Raw genomic sequence first — 23,400 nt, forward strand, 5'->3', positions numbered from 1 at the left:
TGATGCTACTCTCCCTGCCTTGCTGTGTTGTACCTTGCCCGAACTCCCTGCGATATTGACCTTGGACGGTTGCCTGGCTGCCTTGGGATCACGTTGGGACATAGATGGATTCTCTGTGCTTGGCATTGGTTTGTTTGGAGGGTGCTGCCTCTGTGAGTGGACACATACATCTTCTGCAACTGGGACCCTACTCCCTGAGGGTATCTGTCAGGGATTGGCTGGATGAGGAAGAGTGGTGGGAGCCACCAGCCCAAGAGCTCCCCAGGGAGGGCTCAAAAGACGACACCTTAAAGCCCGGTGCCTGGTGGTGGGAAACTGAAGACCATTCTGAAGAAGGGATGAGCTGGGAACTGCTAGAAGCAGTGGGGTTGAGCGATCAAGGGGCGTCAGGAGAAGGAGGGCCTTCCAGAACAGAGTTACAAGCCATTAGCCATGGTGTGAGTGCAGACACTCCCAGTCCTGCTGACTCCCCTCCCCTCCCACTTGAGGAGAGTCATGCACATTGCTGAGCAACAGACCAAACAGGCCCAGAGTAGGAGCCCACTCCCACGACACAGTCTTCGTCCGCTTGGGAGGGATCCAGAATGAAAGGGTCTGTTTCAGCAATGTCGCAGCTATATTAAGACAAACTGAGAGACTCTGCTGTGTTGTTATTTTCTGCCCCACGGAAGACGTTAAGGTCCATATATAGCAACCCCCTAGTGGTCCCGGGCCCTAAGGAAGTCAGATTAGCCTCAACCAGAGCCAGGGCCATCTCAACACTGGCTCCAGCCTGGTGGAACGCTCTGTCTCATGAGACCAGGGCCCTGCAGGACCTGATTTCTTTCCACAGGGCCTGTAAGACAAAGTTGTTCCGCCTGGCCTTTGGCTTGGAATTAACTTGATCCCCTCCCCCTCTTTCTTTTTCCTTCTGTGACGGAACTCCTACTTGGGCTTTTTCTGGCCCACATAGGACTAGTCTGGATAGTTAGCCTTGGTGAAGACTTGACATTTTCATCCCCCAAAAAGTTTTTGAGTTTCTGCTGAAATGAGGCTGCATTTTAATGTTGTATTAATCTTGTTTTTTAAGTTCTATTTCAATCAACTGTTTTATATTTGGTGTTAGCTGCCCTGAGCCTGGTCTTGGCTGGGGAGGGCAGGGTATAAATGAAAATTATTATTATTATTACTATTAATTGCATTCCATGCCCCGTGTGTGTGTGTGTGTGTGTGTGTGTGTGTGTGTGTGTGTGCCTGCCCTGTGGTTGACCTGGCTCCTTGACAGCTCCTTGACAATATCTCCTGCGACATTACAGAAGGTTCCCTGGGCTGGTAGTCAACCGCTGATTGCTGTAACAACCTTGGTTGGGGCCCAGAAGTGTTGACCCCTGAGGTGGGCCCTGCCAACATTGATCAATTATTTCTATCCCTGGTTTCCCAAGCAAGGCCCCATCTAATGTTCTGTCCCCTCGGACACTGGGAGGTAGAGGTGCTTACTGAAATGCAAGAGATTTGCTTTTCCATGTATGCATAGTCAACCTCTGAAATCCCTCCTGGAGGACAGCCAACTATCCCCAGCCAACTCGCCAACACTGCCAGCCTCCTGTGACTCAACTGATAGTTGCAACCCATCATTTGGCAATTGCTGCCTTAGATGAATGTGGCTTGAACTGGACAGCAGTACTGTGGTGCCCACTGAAGCCCAAAGGTTCAATTAGCAGAAAAAGTTTACTCTGAGATGGTATTTGAGAGGTTCGGCCTTGTGTCGCATCCCACAATCAGAATGTATGCTTTTGAGCTGCGTCTATAATTTAGCTTTTTTGGCATAGCTTCGTCGAGTTCACTTTCAAGGGGGGTGGGGAGAAAGAGGAGGAGCTTTCGTTACTGCGCTTTGATCGTCAACTCGGCAATGTCCTGCATTTTCCAAGGGATTTATTGGTAAACAAAACAAAAAAACCTCATGCAAACCAGAGACTGCAAAACAGAAAAGAAGCTTGCTAACTAACTCATTATCCTTAATGAAAGAGATTGGCAGTCCAGTCACCTGCAGAGTTAAGGAAGCTTGCCGAGTCAAAACGGTTTGAGCATATTACACCGATCCTAGCCCAATTGCACTGGCTGCCAATTAGTTTCTGGGCCCATTTCAAAGCGCTGGTTTTGACCTATAAAGCTTTAGACAGCTCAGGACCACAATACCCTAAAGGACTGCTTCTCCCCATATGAACCTACCCAGACCATGCAATTATCCTCTGAGGCCCTTCTTCATGTGCCTCCTCCATGAGAGATCCAGAGGGTGGCAACAGGATAAGGGGCCTTTTCTGTGGTGGCTCCCCATTGGTGGAATTCTCTCCCCAGGGAGATTCGCCTAGTGCCTTCATTATCCACTTTTAGGCGCCAAGCGAAACATTCCTCTTCCATCAAGCCTTTAACATCCTATAAATGTTTGAGGCAGGAGGGGAGGTTATTGTTTTGTTATTGTTTCTGTTATGTCTTTTGTAATTTTATCTTGTATTTTTACACTGTGAACTGCCCTGAAATGAAGGGCAGTACAAAAATGTAATAAATAGATAATAAATACCGAAGGTTACAGCTATAAATCTCAGGTATGTAGGCCTGGCTGGAGCTCTGTGCATGCTTAAGAAAAAGCATACTGTAATGGAGCTCACTTTGACTTTCTCTCAAATAAACATGCATATGACCAGGAGTCCAAACTTCAGTAACAACCTCCAGCCTGTGTACTGCGATTTAGGCTTATAAGTGCACATGTTAAGGTTTGTTTACAGGTGTATGTGATCTTGTGATCCTTAAACAAACTCTCCTTGTCAGGGTGCAAAGAGAAGAGCTCAGATTTTCCAGGGAATCCAATGGGAATCTCTTATTTTATTCTCTTGCTACCGGTAATTATGCTGTTTTAAATGTGTATTTTTATAGTTGACTTCCCTTAGCAATGTTTTCTTTTGTAAGATTTAAGATTTTAAAAAATATTGTTAACTTTGCTGCATTAAATGTGCATCCAGCTGTTGTCCTCCTTGGTAATGTTTTCTTTCGACATCTTTATGACAATATTTTGGTTTCCTGTTAATTATGTTGCTTTGAACCCATATTTTGACTTTCTTCAGGATTGGTTTTATTTGGGATTGTTTTATTTGCTGTTTTAATGTAGGTTGTAAACAGCTTTGAGATCCTTCAAAATATAACAGAAATGATAATAATAATAATAATAATAATAATAATAATAATAATAATAATAATAATATCACACTGCATTTTTGTATCAGATCTATGATCGCAGGGCACCTTGGTCAAAGAACCAAGCTATTTTGTAGATATGCAGGATTTTGAACCATCCACATGTATCGGAAAGACAATAGCCTACCCTTGCATATGTGAGTGGCTCTTTTATCCTCTCTTGTGTGTGTGATCTTGTAACATGCAATTGCACATAGAAAAATAAACATGAGCCAGTGTGCGCATGTGCAGTGCACAAGCATGTATGCACATATGTGCAAAGAGAGATGGCCATTGCCATAAAAAGTATAGCTGCAGGAAAGAACCAAAGCTGAGTGATGGAGCAACAGGTATTTTTTCATGCTGAAGATCTCAGGTTCAGTCCTTAGTGCAGGTGTGGGGAACTGAACACCCTCTCTGTGTGGCCCTTGGAACTTTTATCAGGCCATGCCCCTCACTGGCCCTGATTCTTGCCTAACTGGGCATGTGCTCTTGAACTCTGATAATGGGGTTTGAATATGTGTCGAAGGGGAATATTTACATTTGTTGCTGTGTGAGCAATTTGCCTTAGGCCCTGTCTATCACTTACCGTATTTTTCACTCTATAAGACGCACCAGACCACAAGATGCACCTAGTTTTTGGAGGAGGAAAACAAGAAAAAAATATTCTGAATCTCAGAAGCCAGAACAACAAGAAGGATCGCTGCACAGCGAAAGCAGCGATCCCTCTTGCTGTTCTGGCTTCTGGGATAGCTGTGCAGCCTGCATTCACTCCATAAGACGCACACACATTTCCCCTTACTTTTTAGGAGGGAAAAAGTGAGTCTTATAGAGCAAAAAATACGGTACATGCGGCCCTCAAAAGGTTGCCCAGAAGCTAATGTGGCTCTGAGGCTGAAAAAGGTTTCCCGCCGCTGTCCTAGGGTCTTCCCATCTCAGATAGCGGAGGTAGGAAAAATCTCTGCGAAACAGTATGGAGAGATAGTCAGATAATACTGAGCTCAGGCAGACCAAGGGTCTGATGTCTTTTCAGGCTGTTTCATTGATAGGAGCCATATAGCTATTACCCAGATGGCCTGTGCACTATGGCTCTCTCCTGTATATTTGCTGAGCATTAATGCTGGGGCTGTGGCGCGATTTGCTGTTGGTGAAATTGTATTTTGCAGTCGTTGCATATCCTTCTCTGGGATTGTTGGAAACAATGAGGAGCAGGTAACGAGTGCTTTAAAAAAATAAAGATTTTTTAAAAAATACTGGTCTAGTAATGCTGACAGGGCAATGCTGACATGAGAAGAGATTACATCAGTTTGCCCCACCCATGTGAGAGCTCCCCTTCAAATGTTATTGGCAGCAAGCCCTCTGCGGTGATTCTTGTTCTGTTCAGGTATTAAAGACTCTGTAATATAGGCCAGTAATCACAGGTCACAACTGGCATCTTAAATACTACTAAAGAACCAAGTATGTAATTTTTATGGATTGTTCCTGTTCAGCAAGCCCTTTTCCATAAGGACCAAACTTTCAATGAGCAACGAGCTTTGCACCAAGGACAAATCTCGGTCCAGTATATCTGAAGGAGCGTCTCCACCCCCATCGTTCTACCCGGACACTGAGGTCCAGCAAGTTACAGGGAAGCCAAGTTACAGGGAACCAGGAAGAGGGGCTTCTCGGTAGTGGTGTCCTGTGGAACGCCCTCCCACCAGATGTCAAAGAGAACAACTACCAGACTTTTAGAAGAAATCTGAAGACAGCCCTGTTTAGAGAAGCTTTTAATGTTTGATGTATTACAGTATTTTAATGGTTTTTTGGAAGCCACCCAGAGTGGCTGGGGAAGCCCAGCCAGATGGGCGGGGTATAAATAAATAATAATAATAATAATAATAATAATAATAATAATAATAATAATAATTAATTATTATTAATAATAATTATTTTTATTATTATTATTATTATTATTATTATTATTATTATTATTATTATATCATTTGGAAACCTGCGGCCACCAGTTGCTGTTGACTGCATTCCCGGTCAGTCGCAACCTCCCCTCATAGCTCACCCAAACCTTTTAAAGGAGAGGCGAGGCACTTTATAGAATGGTTTGCCACAACCCCAGCTCACTCGCCTGCCTGTTTCTGTTGTCATATTGGAGTTGGTGTGGTCGCCTATGGGCAGACACATGAACTGCAGCATGGTGACAGCCTTACATTTTTATATACAGGCAACTCCCCATTCATGCATGTTCAAGGTGCGCGCACATTGCTGCAAACCTGGAAGTGGCACGAGAAGAGAAAAAAAAACAGCCCTAAATGTGTGTGAAAGTGACAAAAATGGCACAAAACAGCATCTAGCAATCCCAGAGGCCTTTGCAAGTGCAATCCCAGGAGCCCTTGCATTGACCTTTGAGGCCAATGAAGAGTTGGGTTTTGAGCAAGGAGGTTTGGAAAGAGTGATTGTGGGTGGATCTTGTAAGTGCTGCTGGTTTTTCAAGGGTTCCCAGAGATTTAGAGGGTGTTTGCAAGCTTTTTCAATGGTGTTCCCAATATACAAAATTTCGCTTAAATGTGTGGTGCCTGGGAATGTTAATGGGGAGGATTGCCTCTCCTGGTATGTCCGACGGAGGACCTTACGGTCTTCAAACAAAAACATCTTGGAGGTCCCAGGCCACAGGGAGGTTAGGCTGGCCTCAACCAGAGCCAGGGCTTTTTCGGCTGTGGCCCCGATCTGGTAGAACGCTCTATCACGAGAGACTAGGGACCTGCGGGACTTGACATCTTTCTGAAGGGCCTGCAAGACAGCTGTTCCACCAGGCCTTTGGCCAGGGCACAGTCTGACCCTCTTCTTTGGTAATCCTCACAGAACTCTAGCCCAATGGTTGCCATTAATTTGATTTTGAATTGATTTTAAAATGAATTGATTTTAGAATGCTGTGTTACTTTTATTGTTGTTAGCTGCTCTGAGCCCGGCTTTGGCTGGGGAGGGCAGGATATAAGTAAAAATTATTATTATTATTATTATTATTATTATTATTATTAAGATGAAAGTGCTGTTGCACCTACGGGCATCTACTGGTTGCCCACTGTGAGAACAGGATGCTGCAACAGATAGTCCTTTGGCTGAATTCAGCAGGGCTCCTCTTACATTCATACCAGGTATAAATTGCTTTACTTTGTTTATTTTAAGCTGCTAAGGGAACCTTGCATTTTGGGGCAGTCCACAGATGCTGCAAATCAATAAATAGGAGCAATAAATGGGGATCGTCCAAGGCATCCTGGAGCTTGTACTGTGCAGAGTTTAACCCTCGATGTTCTAGGTCAGGAAGTGGGTCAGAAGAAACAGAGACAGTCCACAGCATCTCTGAGAGAGTGGAATAGTACTGGGATCTGATAAGCTCTGGGATGCTCAATGCACCCAAATCCAGTTCTACTTTTATCTAATCTTTCCCCACTCTCATCCGCTAATCCATATTATACCCCTAGATTCAGAAGGGGGCCTCCCAGTCAAAACATAAACCCTTATCTCCAATGCTAAGTCTAAACCTTTAGCTCAGTGGCACCTTCCCAAGCACTGCCACCCCCCCCCCAGCACCCATCCAACTTGTTCCCCCCAGCAATTCGCAATCAGTTGCAGGCTTGAGCAAACACAAGACCATGCTTTGCCACAAATTCTCATTCTTGGACATTGTGTACAAGTTTCCTGAAGGAGATAATGCCCTTCCTTGCCTCAGAACCGTAGCTAGGGGATCCTGTAAACAAAACAGTCAACTTGAGCTTTCGCATGGAGAACGGTGCCAAAACAGCCACGTCACAAACTCCAAGGTTGCGTGTTATCGGGAGCGGTGAAGCCAGCATAAAGGAACATTTGTAACTGCTGTGTGACAACAGTAATTGCCATCTTTCGAGAACAGCTGAGGGGAAAACAAAGGAAATACAGAGCCGAGATGTAACCGCATGACTAGACTTCTGTTGGCGAAGGTTGGCTGAATAGGCCCAAGATGAAGTGGACACATCCACAGAGGAATTTATCCTGCTTTCATTGGAAGGGTTTAATCGTGAACTGCCCTCTCCTTCTTCTTTTCGCCACTGGTTCCCTCTTATTTAGGTTATGTGAAAGTGGACAGCCTAGAGTAACCTGGTATCTCAGAAACTGGGTCTCTGCTGGCACAGACGTGGGTCACATCCGCACAATACATGGGAGCATAAGGTTGAGGGACACTGGCGTAAATAAACTTGCTTCCATTGGAGATTGCAAGTGGTCCCCTCCTCCAAACCAGCAAATACTATTCCAAGTAAGGCCAGTTTCACAGTCAAGATTTTGTGGAAAGAATTCTGGGAACTGCTGTTTGTTAAGAGTCTCTTAGCACCCTTAACAAACTATCGTTCCCAGAATGTTGGAGAGGGGTGGAGATCAGATCTATTAAAGCGGCATTAAATATTTGGTGTGGGTGTGAGCTTTCAACTGCAATTTCCATCTTAGACCTAGTGACTTTAACAACCACCCTAATTTTTCTACTTTTTTGCTGTTTTTTCCCCTCATTCAGCCACCTCCTGCTTTGTGAAACATCTTTGCCTGAAGAAGAGTTCTGGAGACCCTGAAAGCTCGCCACATTTTTGTGACTTTTTGGTTGGTCTTAATAAAAGCATTGCCCAACTTACTTTCTTTTACAATTACCAATGTTCCCTTAAGGCAAAGAAATGACTGGAAATTATTATTTTTTAATGATGTCCTAGCAGAATTTCAAGGAAAACATATGCACATTTTAAACCAGGGTTGCTTTACACACACAGCACACATTTAAAGCACATTTAAAACACATTCCCTGAAGACACCCGGGGAACTGTAGTACACTCCTCACAAAGCTACAAATCCCAGCACCCTTAACAATCTCACCCCCCCCCCAGCATCCTTTGGGGCAAGTCATGCACTTTAAATGTATGATATGTACACAGCCCTGGTTTTAACATTTGCTGTGCTGTGAAACAGAAAATGTGTACCTTGGTTACAGTAAGCCTGCAACTTATAGGGATTGCACCTAAAGCCAAAATTGTGTATAGTCAAAACACATTGGGTTCAATGGCAGGTGCGGTTGCCAAAGTAATTGCTCCCAGAATCCCCACCCCTTTCTATTTTTTTTCTCTTTTTGCCATGCATGTAAAGCTGAATGCACACAAGTCAAATGTGCTTAAGTTGTGGGCTTACTGAACTTAATATTCTAGATGTGGTGGAAATGCAATGGAAGGGAGACGGCAAACTTTCTTAGGCTTGGTGTAAGCAAACATGTGAGGGCTTTCATGAGCATCTGCACATCCAGTTGACAAGTCACGGTAAAAGTAAACTTGCCTGCTCTTTCTCATCATCCTCTCTCCACTATGATACAAAACAGGAATTAGTACGCTTGCTCTGACACCTCAGGGGTCAGATGAGTAGCACAAAAGGTTCCCAAACACTTTCGTAGCAAGTGAAGTCACAAAGAACCTTGCGGGCTTCCTTCCTCTCAGCTTATGTGTCTCCTCAGTTTATTTTATTACTCCTTTTAAATCCCCTCCCCTTTCCTTGTCAAGTTGTATGTGCTTCTGGAGAGTTAGGAAGATTATGGTTTTGTTCTCTCTAAAAAATAAAGATAGAGAGCGCTGTTTGGGATGGGTAACCATCGAAACTAGAGTGGAGACCAAAATTCCCCTTCAAGCCAAATTCACAGGAGTTGTCCTGAGGTAAAAATTCTGAGGGAAGCCAGCCGTGTTTTAAAAATAAAGATTATTAACAGTCCTCAAGGCAGGGCAGGGCAGAGATTGCCCTCAACTGTAAAGTTAACCACTAGATTTCGCCTCAGGCAAAGTTCACAGCAACTTACTTCAAGGACGCTGGACTGGAGAACTAATTTTCCAGGTGGCCTAGCGACATAGAATCTCTCAGGGCCAAAACGGACACAGTATGGGCTAAAGACCATATCAGCAATTTCCATGCACGTTTAAATGCGGTTACCCAGCTGGGCACAAGGTTCACACAAAAATGGCATGTGGCTGAGAGCAGGGGCAGAGCTTTGGCTCTAGGACCCAACCATAACCCTTATGCTTCCTTCCCAAAGCTGGGCACCTCCTTCTGCCTATGGGAAAGCAGCATGAGGGCTTGGGGTGGGGGTGGCAAAATTTTGGCCTTGCGCAAGGCACCATAGTGCCCAAGTCCACCGCTACTGAGAGGATAGGGCCATCAATGACAGCTGTGGTAGCTTTTTACTGCATCCATTGTTAGAGGTAGTTTGCCTCTGAATACCAGTGAGGAGAGTGCTATGGTCCTCGTGTCAAAGCTTGCAGGCTTCCTCATGGAGCTGTTTTTGGATTTCCCCTCCCTTAGGATTCCTTTTCTAAATATTTTTTGTGTGTTTCTGCAAAGCATAAAAATTAGGGTTCCAGCCAAGCCTGTTGATATCTCCTCCTTGTGCATGAATGGTTCTGTTTTGGCTGCATGACCTTCTCCACTTGGGAAGCTTCCTTATACAGCCATACCATACAGATGCTTCAGGTAGCATTTTTTTTGGGTTGCGGACCGCCACAACCTGGAAGTACCGGAACAAGTTACTTCTGAGTTTCGGTGGTCACGCATGCACAAAAGAAGAAGAGTTTGGATTTGATATCCCGCTTTATCACTACCCGAAGGAGTCTCAAAGCGGCTAACATTCTCCTTTCCCTTCCTCCCCCACAACAAACACTCTGTGAGGTGAGTGGGGCTGAGAGACTTCAGAGAAGTGTGACTAGCCCAAGGTCACCCAGCAGCTGCATGTGGGGGAGCGGGGAATTGAAGCCGGTTCACCAGATTACGAGTCCACCACTCTTAACCACTACACCACACTGGCTCTCAAAAGCACCAAAAGCAACCCATGCGTGCCCAGACGCGCCGCTGCGGGTTGCGAACGTGCATCCCCCACAGATCACGTTCGCAACCCAAGCGTCCACTGTACCGATTCAGACTCTTGGTCCATGTAGCCCCATATCGTCTGCACTGACGTGCAGTGGCTATCCAGGGTTTCAGGCAGGGGTCTCCCTACCTGGAGATGTTGTAGATTGAACTTCGTGCCTTCTGCATGCAAAGCAGATGTTCTGCCACCGAATCATGGCCCCATTCTGCACTCGCAGCCTGAACATTAGAAACAGAGGGAATGAATTTGCACCCTGTGTTTGTTATAGATAGTGTTTGTGATGTGTGGATGCTGCAAAGGGTGACTTTTAGGGTTAGGGGTTAGCAGGGTCAGAGCTGGTGTTGAGAGATGAACACCAAAATAAATAAATAAATAAATAAATAAATCTGAAGCCTTGTGATGTTCTTATCGTGGGGGTTGCTGTTGAACTGCAAAGTCCACAGAAAGTGTTGCCTCGAGTGAACTAAAGGAGTTTCACTTCTTGGCTGCTTTTCTACCAGTGACATTACTGCTCTGTCAGCTAGGGCCCAAAATACGCAGCAATTTGTTTCCCACATTGTTTATCAGGAAATGGACCCGGAACAGGAAGAACAGGTCAAAGGTCAGCATTAGAACGAACGGGAAAACTTCACACATCAACAAACATTTTCTGCCTCTTTTTTTATTCATAAAAAAGTCACTGCTCTTCCATCTTATAAATTATTTTGCCAAATGCTTCCTGCTGCATATTGACTAAATGCTTCATCTAATGTTTAGAGATAGAAAGAAGAAATAGGACCGAAATGTATTGTGAAAGTTTCCCAGTTGCTCATTTAGAGGCATACAAGTTGTTCTTTTTCCTGGGGGCACTCAAGGGTACAGAGGACCGGCACTTTTTCTTTTTCTTCCGGATGTTAAATGTGTGGCACTTACTGTAAAAGCTTCATGGGGGAGTACAGGTACCGTTGTTTTTTTCTAAAACAAAAAAGCATATCTGACGCTCAGATGAACACAGTGCCTAGGATACTGGAAGGAGTACATAAGCATCATAACTAGTAGACATTTATGGCCTTCTTATTAATCCTCCTCCTCCTTTTCCTCTCCTCCTGCAGTGTCCCACATCCCTGTTTGGATATACCATATATTAGACGCCTCTTCAAGTTTTCTCCGTATTTCTATGATGTTTACTTCTTGCATTCACATAAGCTCGGCTGTAAGTTTTGGATCGTCCAGCCATCATGCGATGGGTAGTTGTCCTCTTGGTCTTATGAAATCGCAGGCTCTCTATACCAACAGCTTTATTCCATCTGTCTGAATCACCTCTTGTCAAATGTCCTGCTCATGTCCATTTTATAACCTTATCTTCCATGAATATATCTAATCCCATGGCAGCAAATACTGTGGTGGCGTTTATGAGCAGACATTTAAATACAGTGGTACCTTGGGGTAAGTACTTCATTCATTCTGGAGGTCCGTTCTTAACCTGAAACCAGGTTTCATTACCAAAATTTAGACTTTTAGCTGTTTGCAGTTAACAAATCAAACAAAAGCAATTGAAATAGCTCAACGCAACTGACGCTTCAAGTGATTCCCCCAAATTCAGCTGAAAATGCAGGTGACAACCAAGGTACATATTTGAAGACATGAAATACAACTAATGTTAAAGGTTTTACATTAAGATAGTACAGGAAAATGTAAAGCTTTATATAATAGTATGTGTTGCATTGTATTATATTATATTATATTATATTATATATTATATTCTTGGTAATATTCGGATTATCATGACTGTGTATGGCATGTGTAATGCACACACACACACAAACAAACCACAGTGGTACCTCCAGTTACAGACGGGATCTGTTCTGGAGCTCCAGTCGGATCCCGAGGTTTCTGCAACCAGAGGGACCGCTTCTGCGCATGCGTGCGGCACGATAGAGCGCTTCTGCGCATGCGGCGAAACCCGGGAAAATACTTCCGGGTTTGCCGCATTCACATCCTAATGGATACAAAACCGGAGGTGTGCGTATCCAGAGGTACCACTGTATCATGGTAGTACATGCCATGTAAAGAATTTGTCCGTCCTGAATTTCCCATTATTCACCTTCACTGGATGGAGTCATTGGGGGTTTGTAATATGATAGAACAAAAAGAAGTTCTCTTTCTCTACACTGTGCAAAAAAAAATTCACCTTTGCAACATTCTCTTTTACTAAAGCCCTGGATGTTGTAACCTTTCCTCATGGGGAGTTGCTTGACGGAAGGCTTCAGCATTTGGGAGTCTTTAGTTCCACTTAATCCGAGCCACACACACTGAATAACGCGAAACAATAAATAAAGAGGGGTGAAGGGAGGGTTTGGCTGTCATTCTAACACAGTTTGGCTCAGGGACTCCCAGAGAAGCAAATAAACATGCTCTCTCAAGAGAGAGGCAAGAGATTACAGTCCATTCGGAAAAAAGGAACTACTAAGATATAGGGAGTATAAATCATAAGCGCATAAACTGCAATAAATGTCTCCAGGACAAAGGTCTGTCTGAACTACATTTGCAGTTTCCAGTTTGTTTCTGAGATCGTTTCAGAGCTTTAAAAAGTGCTAAACAGCTTTAGACCAGGGCTGCCCTCATTCCGTAATATGAGCCTGCCCAAGCATTAAATCGTGGTAATAATAATAATAATAATAATAATAATAATAATAATAATAATAATATTTATACCCCGCCCATCTGGTTGGGCTTCGCTAGCCACTCTGGGCGGCTTCCAGCAAAATATTAAAATACAGTAATGCTTCAAACATTAAAAGCTTCCCCAAACAGGTAGCCTACATTGTGCCCTGCAGATCACAGATTGCAGGAATTTCAACTAAAGCATCCTGGACAGATGGCCATCCAACCTCTGCTCAAAAACTTCCAATGAAGGAGATTTCACCACTTCTTGTAGGAGTCTGTTCCTCTGCTCTTACTGTCAAAAAGTTTTCCGACTGTTTAGTCAGAATCTCCTTTCTTGTGACTTGAAGCCAATGGTTCGAGTCCTACCCTCCAGAGCAGGCTAGGATGGAAGACAATCTTCCCTTTTTATGTTTCATTTAGTGGGGCCCTGTAACAAAATCCCGCAGCTTGCAGTGCTTCTGTTCAAGGAGCCAGGTCTTCCCCTCTCCCATTTGGTCCCCAACAACATCTTACGCTCACTGAACATGCTCAGTCCTCACTGAGGCGGTTGTGAGCCCCTCTGCCCCCCATTTTGACAGGGGCATAGGACAGATTGCCTATTTTATGCTGATATACACAGGAAGGATATACAATACAATACACAACAGCAGATTGTATAAAAGCATTTTTTTTATTAACTAATTACCTTCTCTTTTAAAAAAATCCTTATTGGGTCCCTCTCATTAAGTATCTTCTCGCGGATCAGAATTGTCTCTTTCCACTATCAATAAGCTATGTAACTAAAAGTATCTATGCACACAATTTGTTGTTGTCTTTTTAAAGGAATCTTAACCTAAAGACTGATAGGGAAGAAGGGAAGCACCAACAAAACATAGAAATTAAATAAAAATGTTTTTAAAAAGCAGTCCCATTTCACATAATTAAGCTCAGCAATGCAAAACTTGGATATTATTGTTTTATGTAATAAAGCAACCTGTCACAGTTTCATGTTTGAGTTCACTCACTGTACATTTAAAAATACTTTTTTTAAAAAAAATCAGAGTTTCTAAACAAATTTACTAGAAATCAGAAGAGTTCAAGAAGTTTTGCAACAACTATTTCACCCCAAGGAGTGTTTCTAATTGAGATTCTATGGGGGAAAGTAACCTTTCCCACTTTTAAGGATTTGCTTTTGCACGAACTTTATTATACACAATTCTGATTCTGATTCTGATTAGAGGGCACAGTGACATGTGTACACAGTGGCATTTTTCCCTTGTGAAGAACAGTTAAGGAAAAGGATTGCTGAGTGTTCCGCTCAAACGTGTTTTAAAAATTCCAGACATCTTAAAATAAAAAAATGAAGCTTTTAACTGAGTATGCTTTAAAAAAACACAGAGAGCGACAACTGCAATGGTTAAATATGTGGAAAAGAGATTGTACAAAAGCCTCAGGAAGTCTTACATTATGTTATAGAACACTGTACAGTGAACCCCAGCTTTCCCAAGTTTGGCAGTCAGCTTATGCTTAACACACACTTCACTTCACGACAGCTACCAAACATTTAAAATATAGTTTGTTCTGGCAAGATAAACGGATAGCCACTGCCGGGCTGTGGATAGGCGACATTTGCATCTGAAATGAGCTGCTTCTCTCTTTGCAAAGGTACTGTAAGGCAGGTGCACGGTGAACGATCACGGAGTTCATGCATGGTTGCGGCTGGACAACAGATACCACGGGATTTCGATCTGAATGCGCCTTCTGAGCCACTGCAGTGACATGCGCTTAACCATAAAGCAATGGTAGCATGCACACCGCTTCCATATGCTATATCAGCTCTGGAGTGGCTAGCTTCAGTCTGACAGGGATGGCGAGCGAATGGAACGTCCGCTGGCAGGGCTGTTGGAGAAGGTGAAAGGCTCTTTCTCCTTCTCTTTGGTGTCGTGCTTGTGTTTGTGCTTGTGTTTGTGCTTGTGCTTCTTCTTCTTCTTCTTGTGGTGGTGGTGGTGCTCGCTGTGCTTGGAAGAGCTGGACTCTTTTGTAAAACCGGGCAGCGTGGGCACCGGAATCGGCAGCATGCTTAGCTCCTGCGATGACTGTTCTTTGCCTGAAACAGAAAGGCAGACGTTCCATTGTAGAACAACACAACACACAGAATTTGCCGTTCTGAGGCCCTGGGGGACCACGTGCATTATTATATCCAAGCTTTGCAGGTTTCCCCACTGCAGGCCTCTTTATGTGGTGCTTTCGAGATGGCAAAGTGTTTGAGAACGTTTTTGCAAGAGATGCTATAGCATCCCTGAGATCGTAAGCAAAGCAGAGGGCCTTCTCAGTAGTGGCACCTGCCCCGTGGAACTCCCTCCCATCAGATGTCAAAGAGATAAACAACTATCTGACGTTTAGAAGACATCTGAAGGCAGCCCTGTTCAGGGAAGTTTTTAATGTGTGACATTTTAATGTATTTTTAATCTTTGTTGGAAGCCGCCCAGAGTGGCTGGGGAAACCCAGCTAGATGGGCGGGGTACAAATAATTAATTATTATTATTATAAGGGTTGCTTTGAAATCACATCATATGACTGTCCATGAAGCTTTCTAAATGTACAACTGATTCTTAAGAAGCCTTTGCCAACCTTAGACAATTCAAGATAAATAAGTAGCATGGGGGTGGGCCTATTGCTTGTCAACAGTGCATCCAGTTGTATGTGGATGATATCAGGCCTAAACGATAGCATCTTGAGTAAAGGACTCTAGACAGCAAGGCTGATAAGCACCTCTGACTCATAACGTGAATAATTGCTATCAACCAAAAGGTACACGTTAATGGGCTAGAGAAATCAGTCGCTAAAGAAAAGGTAGGTAAACTGGTTTCTTTTGAAAAATATACCCCTTTTTTACAGATGGGAACCTGAGGTCGGCAAGAGCCCGAATCTTCCAGAGTCCAACATCCTGTTTACTGTCTCACACCAACCCTCTGAGCCAAAGATGATCCAAGGAACTATAGCCAAAGCACCCACACAGTGTCTGAATATACAGAGAGAGCCTGGAGCAGTGGCTTTTGAATGACAGTCTGAATGGAAAAGGAAACTTAAGCATCATTCAAGATTTGGTACGTGGGACGTTGAGGGGGGGAAGAAAATTTATTTCCACTGTTGAGAACTGCAACACGTTAAACAGGAAAATGGGTGGCAATAGTTCCCTCTCGAAATGGGGCCAATAATTATTTTGGAAGAGTAAATATCTGAACAGGACAACAGAGGGGAAGGGGCAGAAACATGGGACACAGGAAGGCGCTGAAACTACATCCATGAAGGTCACGGTCTTTGGCCCATTTATGCCCAGTCTGCCTCAATACAAATATCGTTGGGACTACTCTAGAACAAATCGATTGTGGCCTAAATCCCACACACCAGAAGATAACTTATCTCTCACTGAGATAAACAGGAGTCATACAAAAGATTGCAGGGATCTACTGTTCTAAAATTTGCCCCCAGCCTGCACAGCTTAGTAATTGATCCTTCTTCCTCACATGAGTTCAGTATCTTCATTTATGCTTCCAACACAAATATCATTTGTCCTCTTGACCCTGGACTAATGAATCACACCAGCTCTTTTCTTTTACAGCTACAGCGCATGCTGGTGATTATGTACAAACTTTCTGAGTGTCTAATCCCAGTTAAGAAAGTGTTTGCTTAACCCAAAGAGGACCTCCCTAAACCAGAGGTGGCCAAGCTTTCTTGGTCTGAGGGCCACACTGAGAGTTGGCCAACCATTTGGAGGCCACTTGCCAGACACCGGTGTAGCCAAAATATACTCAAGTCACTCACGCATGTACACACACTCAACGCGTTCAGATCACACACATACATACCACAAATGCATTGCACACAAGCAAAGACGAAGAAGAGGAAGAAAAAGAGTTTGGATTTGATATCCCGCTTTATCACTACCCAAAAGGAGTCTCAAAGCGGCTAACATTCTCCTTTCCCTTCCTCCCCCACAACAAACACTCTGTGAGGTGAGTGAGGCTGAGAGACTTCAGAGAAGTGTGACTGGCCCAAGGTCACCCAGCAGCTGCATGTGGAGGAGCAGAGAAGCAAACCCGGCTCCCCAGATTACAAGACTACCGCTCTTAACCACTACACCACATTGGCTCTCAAACCATAGTTTCCACACATTCAGGTGGACAGGCACACAGAGTCCACTTCCTCTTCTGGCAATCAGCAAAGGCATCCCACCATTGTAAGAAAAACTCAGAAAACAGGTGGAAGTGCTCAGAGAGGCTCAAGAAACAAAGGGAAACGAGACACTACTTTTCCAAGGTGAGAGGAGCCCAATCTGCGGGTTGGATCTGGCCTGCAGGCTCGCCACCCCTGCCTTGAACTTTAGGTCACAATTCTGCAAAGTTATTAAAAGCAACTGCTCCAAATGCCCCTTTACCTTCCCTGTGCATCCCAGGGAAGGACAACATGTGGACCTCATTCAGCTCCTGACCACAGACTCATCTGCTACAGATTTTGGGGACTTCAGAGGTTCCTAACTATTTTCCTTCCATGGATAGCAGAAATGATGGCTCTCTCTGTGGTGACACCCCATGTGAGGAACCTGTTTTAGGGCAGGAGCTGTCTTACCCCCGATTTTTATAAGCTGCTCTGGGAGTCTTCTGAGCTAAATGATGGGGTATTGCTGCTTCAAACAAAACAAAAAATAATGGATGTTGGGATTTTGGGGAGATAAAGTTGTTATACCGGATTGGAGGAAAACTATTCTTGACATTTAGCAGTAATAGTAACTGGAGAGTCCCATTAGACTTTTTGTGTGGAAAGGAAAATGAAGGGACTTGAGAAGTCTGGGGTCAAAGATTGGGAAAACATTGCCAAACAGATCAAGGAACAGCTGGATATCATCCTGGAGTGACACTCTGAATAATCTCTATATATAGACGTACCTTGGAAGTTGAACAGAATCCATTCCAGAAGTCCGTTCGACTTCCAAAACGTTCAACTTCCAAGGCGCTACTTCTGATTGGCTGCAGGAAGCTCCTGCAGCCAATGGGAAGCTGCAGAAGCCCTGCTGAACATTTGGTTTCCAAAAGAATGTTCCAAAACCGGAACAATCACTTCCAGTTTCCGATCGTTTGGGAGCCAAAATGTTCAGCAACTAAGCTGTTCGAATTCCAAGGTACAACTGTATACATAATTGACAGATAGAGAATCTGAAGTCCTCTTTACCTTTTACCTTCCTGTTTTATTATTGTTTTCTTCCTGTCTTTTCTCTTTTAATTTCTTCCTTTATTAATTTGCTCTTGCTTTGTTTTGTTTTTTGATGTTCTCTATTCTGGGTCAATGAAAGTATGCACAGGAAGGTGATGGATGAAATAACCTGTGTGAGAGAGGCAGGGAAGGGAGGCTGGGAGAAGAAAGGGAAGCTCCCAGGTGAGAGCTGGGAGGGTTCATCCACTTTTGTGTGAGACGAGGGTTAATATCTACCTTTGAGAAAGAGCTTTGTGTATTTTCTTTTCTCCTTCTTTGGTTTTTTTCTTTTTCTTTTTACTTAGATTTGATTGTTTTTTATTGTATTATATAAAGAAAAGTTTCAAAAAAATTCTTTACAAAGAACCCCAAAAACGTAGCAAAGGTCTCCCTAGGAATCTCAACTATATTGTGTCTTCAGCATTACCATCTCTTTAATGTGCTGGATTTCTTGACTTGTTCTATTCCCAGACAAGCCTCTGACCACATAATTACAGCTTCTGCATTACAGGCTTACGTTGTAACTATGAAACTGTCATCCACAATTCACTGCGTGAACATAAAAAGTGCACCCCTGATGATTTGGGTACACACATCTAACACACTCTAAACCATACCAGATTTCAGAGTCATTTCAAAACACAAGTTTTAAAAACCAAATGCAGAAGTACAAAATGAACTTTGCAGCCTATCAAAAGGAAATAACACAATGGGGACTATGAGAGAGCGGGCAAACCCAGGGATATACTGAAGTTTAAACTAAGACCTCCAAGTTGCCACAATCATAAAGAAACGCTTGGTTTTTTAAGTTCCTAAACAATCATGTAACTTTTCACAGAAGTAGCTTATAATGTGTTCAGTGGGTCTTATTCCTAGGAAAGCCAGTTTAGGACTGCAGCCTAACATACAGTGGTGCCCCGCAAGACGAATGCCTCGCAAGACAAAAAACTCGCTAGACGAAAGGGTTTTGCAGTTTTCGAGCTGCTTCGCAAGACGAATTTCCCTATGGGCTTGCTTCGCAAGACGAAAACCTCTTGCGTTTTTTGCAAGTTTGTTTCCTTTTTCTTAACACCGTTAATACAGTTGCGACTTGACTTCTAGGAGCAACTCATAGAACGCGGTGTGGTAGCCTTTTTTGAGGTTTTTGGTGATTTTTGAAGCTTTTCCAAAACTCTTCCGACACCGTGCTTCGCAAGACGAAAAATTCGCTAGACGAAAAAACTCGCGGAACGAATTAATTTCGTCTTGCGAGGCACCACTGTATTACAAAGGAAGGTGAACCCCAGGTCCGCAGCTTTGCAGTTTTTGCCTCGAGGAAACACAATACCGTAAGCTTCAGAGTTGAAAACTGGGGCTGAAATTCTCGGTTACTACCATGGTTTTAAATCTTCCACTAATGAATGCATCAGATTTCAAATGATGCCAAAGTACGTGTGCATTTAATAGAGGAACAAAATACATACGCTGCAAATAAAAATAAACTTGTTTAAAACATTATCCCTCTTTGTTAATTCCAGGGATTGGAAAACAGCCAGCTCAGATGTTTTGTACTACAACAGGGCCTCCGTGGGCACAAAAGGTTCCCCACTGCACAGAGCTGATTTCCACAAGACGGAAAGCAACTGAAACAGCGATAGGCTTATCCTTTCTGCTCCCCCTCACCTCTTTATTAACACCACATCTAAAAAAATAAATTTAGAAAAATACATAGAGCAGAATGCAAAATAGATATAGGAACTGCCTTACTCTGAGCCAGACCATTAGCACATCTAGGGTCAGTACTGTCTACACTGGCTGCCAGGAGATCTCCAGAGTTTCAGCTGGGACCAGGACAACCCCAGTCCTACCAAGAGATGCTATGGACTGAACCTGGGACCTTCTGCCTGCAGAGGAGATAGATGCTCTGCCATTGAGCTACAGCCCTTCCACAACAGACATGTGTGAGATGAAAGGTTCGCAGATGATGCCCACTTCAACCCAGAACTGCTCAAGATACATAAATTATCAGTATTAAAGTCTCACTAGGATGTGAGCAAGGGACGCGGGTGGCGCTGTGGGTTAAACAACAGAGCCTAGGACTTGCCGATCAGAAGGTCGAATCCCCGCGACGGGGTGAGCTCCCGTTGCTCGGTCCCTGCTCCTGCCAACCTAGCAGTTCAAAAGCATGTCAAAGTGCAAGTAGATAAATAGGTACCGCTCCGGCGGGAAGGTAAACGGCGTTTCCGTGCGCTGCTCTGGTTCACCAGAAGCGGCTTAGTCATGCTGGCGGGCTCCCTAGGCCATTAAAGCGAGATGAGCGCCGCAACCCCAGAGTCGACCATGACTGGACCCAATGGTCCTTTACCTTTACCTAGGGTGTGAGCATTCACCACCCATAAAGTTTGATCCCTTTTATTTTGAAGTTCCGTTAACCCACCGAGGATGCACTATAGTCAGAAAAATGAACATGCCCGTGAGACAGAGATGGCACCCATTTCCTTATGCTTCTACTCCCTCGCCGGAAGTCCATTTTCTGCCTCAAATGTATTTCCAAGGTTGCTTATAAACCCTGGGCCTTGGCATCCTGCTTCTCAACATGCATAAACTGTTCCACTTTATCACCCACCATTCTCTGTGATTAATCACAACTTGTGCCTTCGTATTGTTCTGGAGAGAAAGCACTGGCAGTGCATGCCCTGCTGTCCGCAAGGGTATTCTGCTCTCCTTATGGCTTGAGGGACTGAATCAGGCTCTCTCAGTAACTGGCTGAACCAACCGCAGAGGGGTGAGGTCCTTCTGAGTTTGCTTTTGAAGTGATTACTAATATTTCTTGGAAGAGAACATGCATTATACTAGCCTATTCACTTGGCACCTTCCTCTGGTTTTGGATGTTCAGAGGCCAACGTAATTATTAGTTTCACTGTGAAACAGATGTTTAGAATCAGAGAGGGACGGCTCTCCCTGGGGATAAGGCCAAGTGCTTCCCATAGACCTGACATTGTAAGCCACTACACACACAAAAATAAAAATAAAAGCAGAGAAGGGGGACCCTGTAGGATTTACCACCATTTCCCTTAATTCTGGGGCTGGCTGAGGACTCTTGCTGGAGGTGCTTACACTGACCCTGCAAACCAAGCGAACACATTTTAGCATTACTGCAACAACTGGAATGCTTTTCCATAGCAACCTAAGTAATAAATCAATCCTGAAGATAGTGTGGATTCAGACATCATAATGCACCAGGAAGTAGATTGAGGTGTGTGCTTGCTTGTACGTCAAGGCTCTTAAGTTTCCTTGCAATGCACGCTGTTTGAAGCCAAGTGCAAATAGTCTGAACTTCACCTGCCATATGGTTTACTCTCATTCCCAACTGGAAGTTTTCAGTACAGGCAACTTCCAATTTACGCGGGGGTTACGTTCCAAGGCACTGCATGTTTAAGTGAAATCACATGAAAATGCCTGCAACCCCCCCCCCATTCTTCCCTTTTTGCGACATTTTTGGCTCACTTCCGGGTTCAGTGTGCAGTTATGCACATATTGGATGTGCCAGCTATGGTTTTCCCAGTAGTGATGTATGGAAGTGAGAGCTGGACCATAAAGAAGGCTGATCGCCGAAGAATTGATGCTTTTGAATTATAGTGCTGGAGGAGACTCTTGAGAGTCCCGTGGACTGCAAGAAGATCAAACATGTCCATTCTTAAGGAAATCAACCCTGAGTGCTCGCTGCAAGGACAGATTGTGAAACTGAGAATCCAATACTTTAGCCACCTCATGAGAAGAAAAGACTCCCTGGAAAAGGCCCTGATGTTGGGAAAGATGGAGGGCACAAGGAGAAGGGGACGACAGAGGACGAGATGGTTGGATAGTGTTCTCAAAGCTACCAGCATGAGTTTGACTAAACTGCGGGAGGCAGTGGAAGACAGAAGTGCCTGGCGTGCTCTGGTCCAGGGGGTCACAAAGAGTTGAACACGACTAAACAACTAAACAACAACAACAACAAAACAGCTCCTTCCTGTACGTGGATTGGCATTTGCCCGCAATCTTTCCTCTCTACCTCTTGTCTGTCCATCTCTCTCACAGTTGTTTCTCTACTGTCCAGTTGAGATGGCAACATCCTCGCCCTCAGGGACTCTCAATGTGCCAACACAACTCATACAGCACCATGTGCACTGGTGGCACAATAGATTATTATCTAGGTCGGTGCAATCAACAGGGTTTGGGGTTTAATCGGAGACACTTGTCTTCAAACCCCTAACTCAGCTATGAACAGATGATGGTGCTTTAGTTATTCTCAGGCTAGCCTGCCTCACAAGGCAATTGTGGGGATAAATGGGAAGGTGTGGGGAGCCACAAACCCTGTATGCTGTCCTGTGTCCTTGGACAAAGGCCAGGATAAAGATAAATTCCTAAGTATGAAAAGGATAAATTCTTAAATAATGCTAAGTCTTCCAAGTTAACGGTGCTCAGACATGAGCTATGAAATGCATGCAATCCTACAATTTGCAACATGACCTAAAAGCTGGAGCTCTCAATTAAGATGAGAATACAGCCTGGCCTTTGGGTTCTTTTGATCCCTGCAAGGCAGAGGGTGGAACACTCCCTACTGTTTTTGAAGATTTAATAGCAAATAAAATCTGCTTTTCATATTAGAAGTCAGATCCCGGATGACATCAGAGACTTTAAAAGGTCTTGTTCTGATGCCTTCAAAGCTACTGCGCTTAGAGCAGAGTTATAATTAACGGGCCAACATCAGAGTGGACAGACAGACAACAAGGGGCATTTTTTCTTTGCTTTTTGAAGAATCCAGGGTTTCTTTTGTAAAGGAGAAAAAAAAAGTTACAAGCTTGTAAAAAAACTTCTTCATTAATAAGAATTAGGAACTCTACTCTTGGCTCTTTGCCTAAAGCTACAGTATCCATTTTCCATGAAGTGATGACAGAACAGAAACAGCTTGAAAATGAATTAACATGGACCAAAAAGAAGAGAGGGAGGGAATCACCCCACCCAGCCTTTCTTAAAGCCACAATTAAGACTTGATATAAAACAAGATTTACTTATACGTGTTGATACACTTACCACTATCATTTTGGAAATGATGTATTTGTTTGCTTATTAGGCTAAGGCTCGTCGCCTGATAAAACAACTCTTAGCTGGTAAACTGAGTTTTTTTGTCAATTGATTTCAGCTACCTGCAAGGATGATTATTATTTACATGCGGATAAAAACGGCGGCTCTAAAGCAAGAAGCATGCTTTTTTTAAAAAGGTAATGTCCACATGTGCCATAATAGGCATCATTTCATAAGAGGCATTCCTTAGAAGAGAAAATGCCTTCTTTAAGTTAGTGTTTGCCATTGGCAGTTTTCAATGAGTACTTATGAAATTGTATCTATCGGTCCAGCTTCTATCTGAATAATCAGGATTAGACACTGAA

General features: G+C 43.8%; 1 protein-coding gene across 1 annotated transcript in view; it reads right to left on the bottom strand.

The window, feature by feature from the left end:
- Positions 1 to 13,411: 13,411 nt before the first annotated feature.
- The window catches only part of TAF2 (TATA-box binding protein associated factor 2), a 64,416-nt gene continuing 54,427 nt past the window's right edge, over positions 13,412 to 23,400 (bottom strand). The window contains exon 26 of the mRNA XM_081204373.1: positions 13,412 to 14,846. Within this exon, the coding sequence (XP_081060499.1) occupies positions 14,593 to 14,846 (254 nt within the window). The 3' untranslated portion in view covers positions 13,412 to 14,592. The remainder of the gene's footprint in view (positions 14,847 to 23,400) is intronic.

This window comes from Podarcis bocagei (assembly GCF_964188305.1).
Source record: "Podarcis bocagei genome assembly, chromosome: 8".
Lineage (NCBI taxonomy): Eukaryota > Metazoa > Chordata > Lepidosauria > Squamata > Lacertidae > Podarcis > Podarcis bocagei.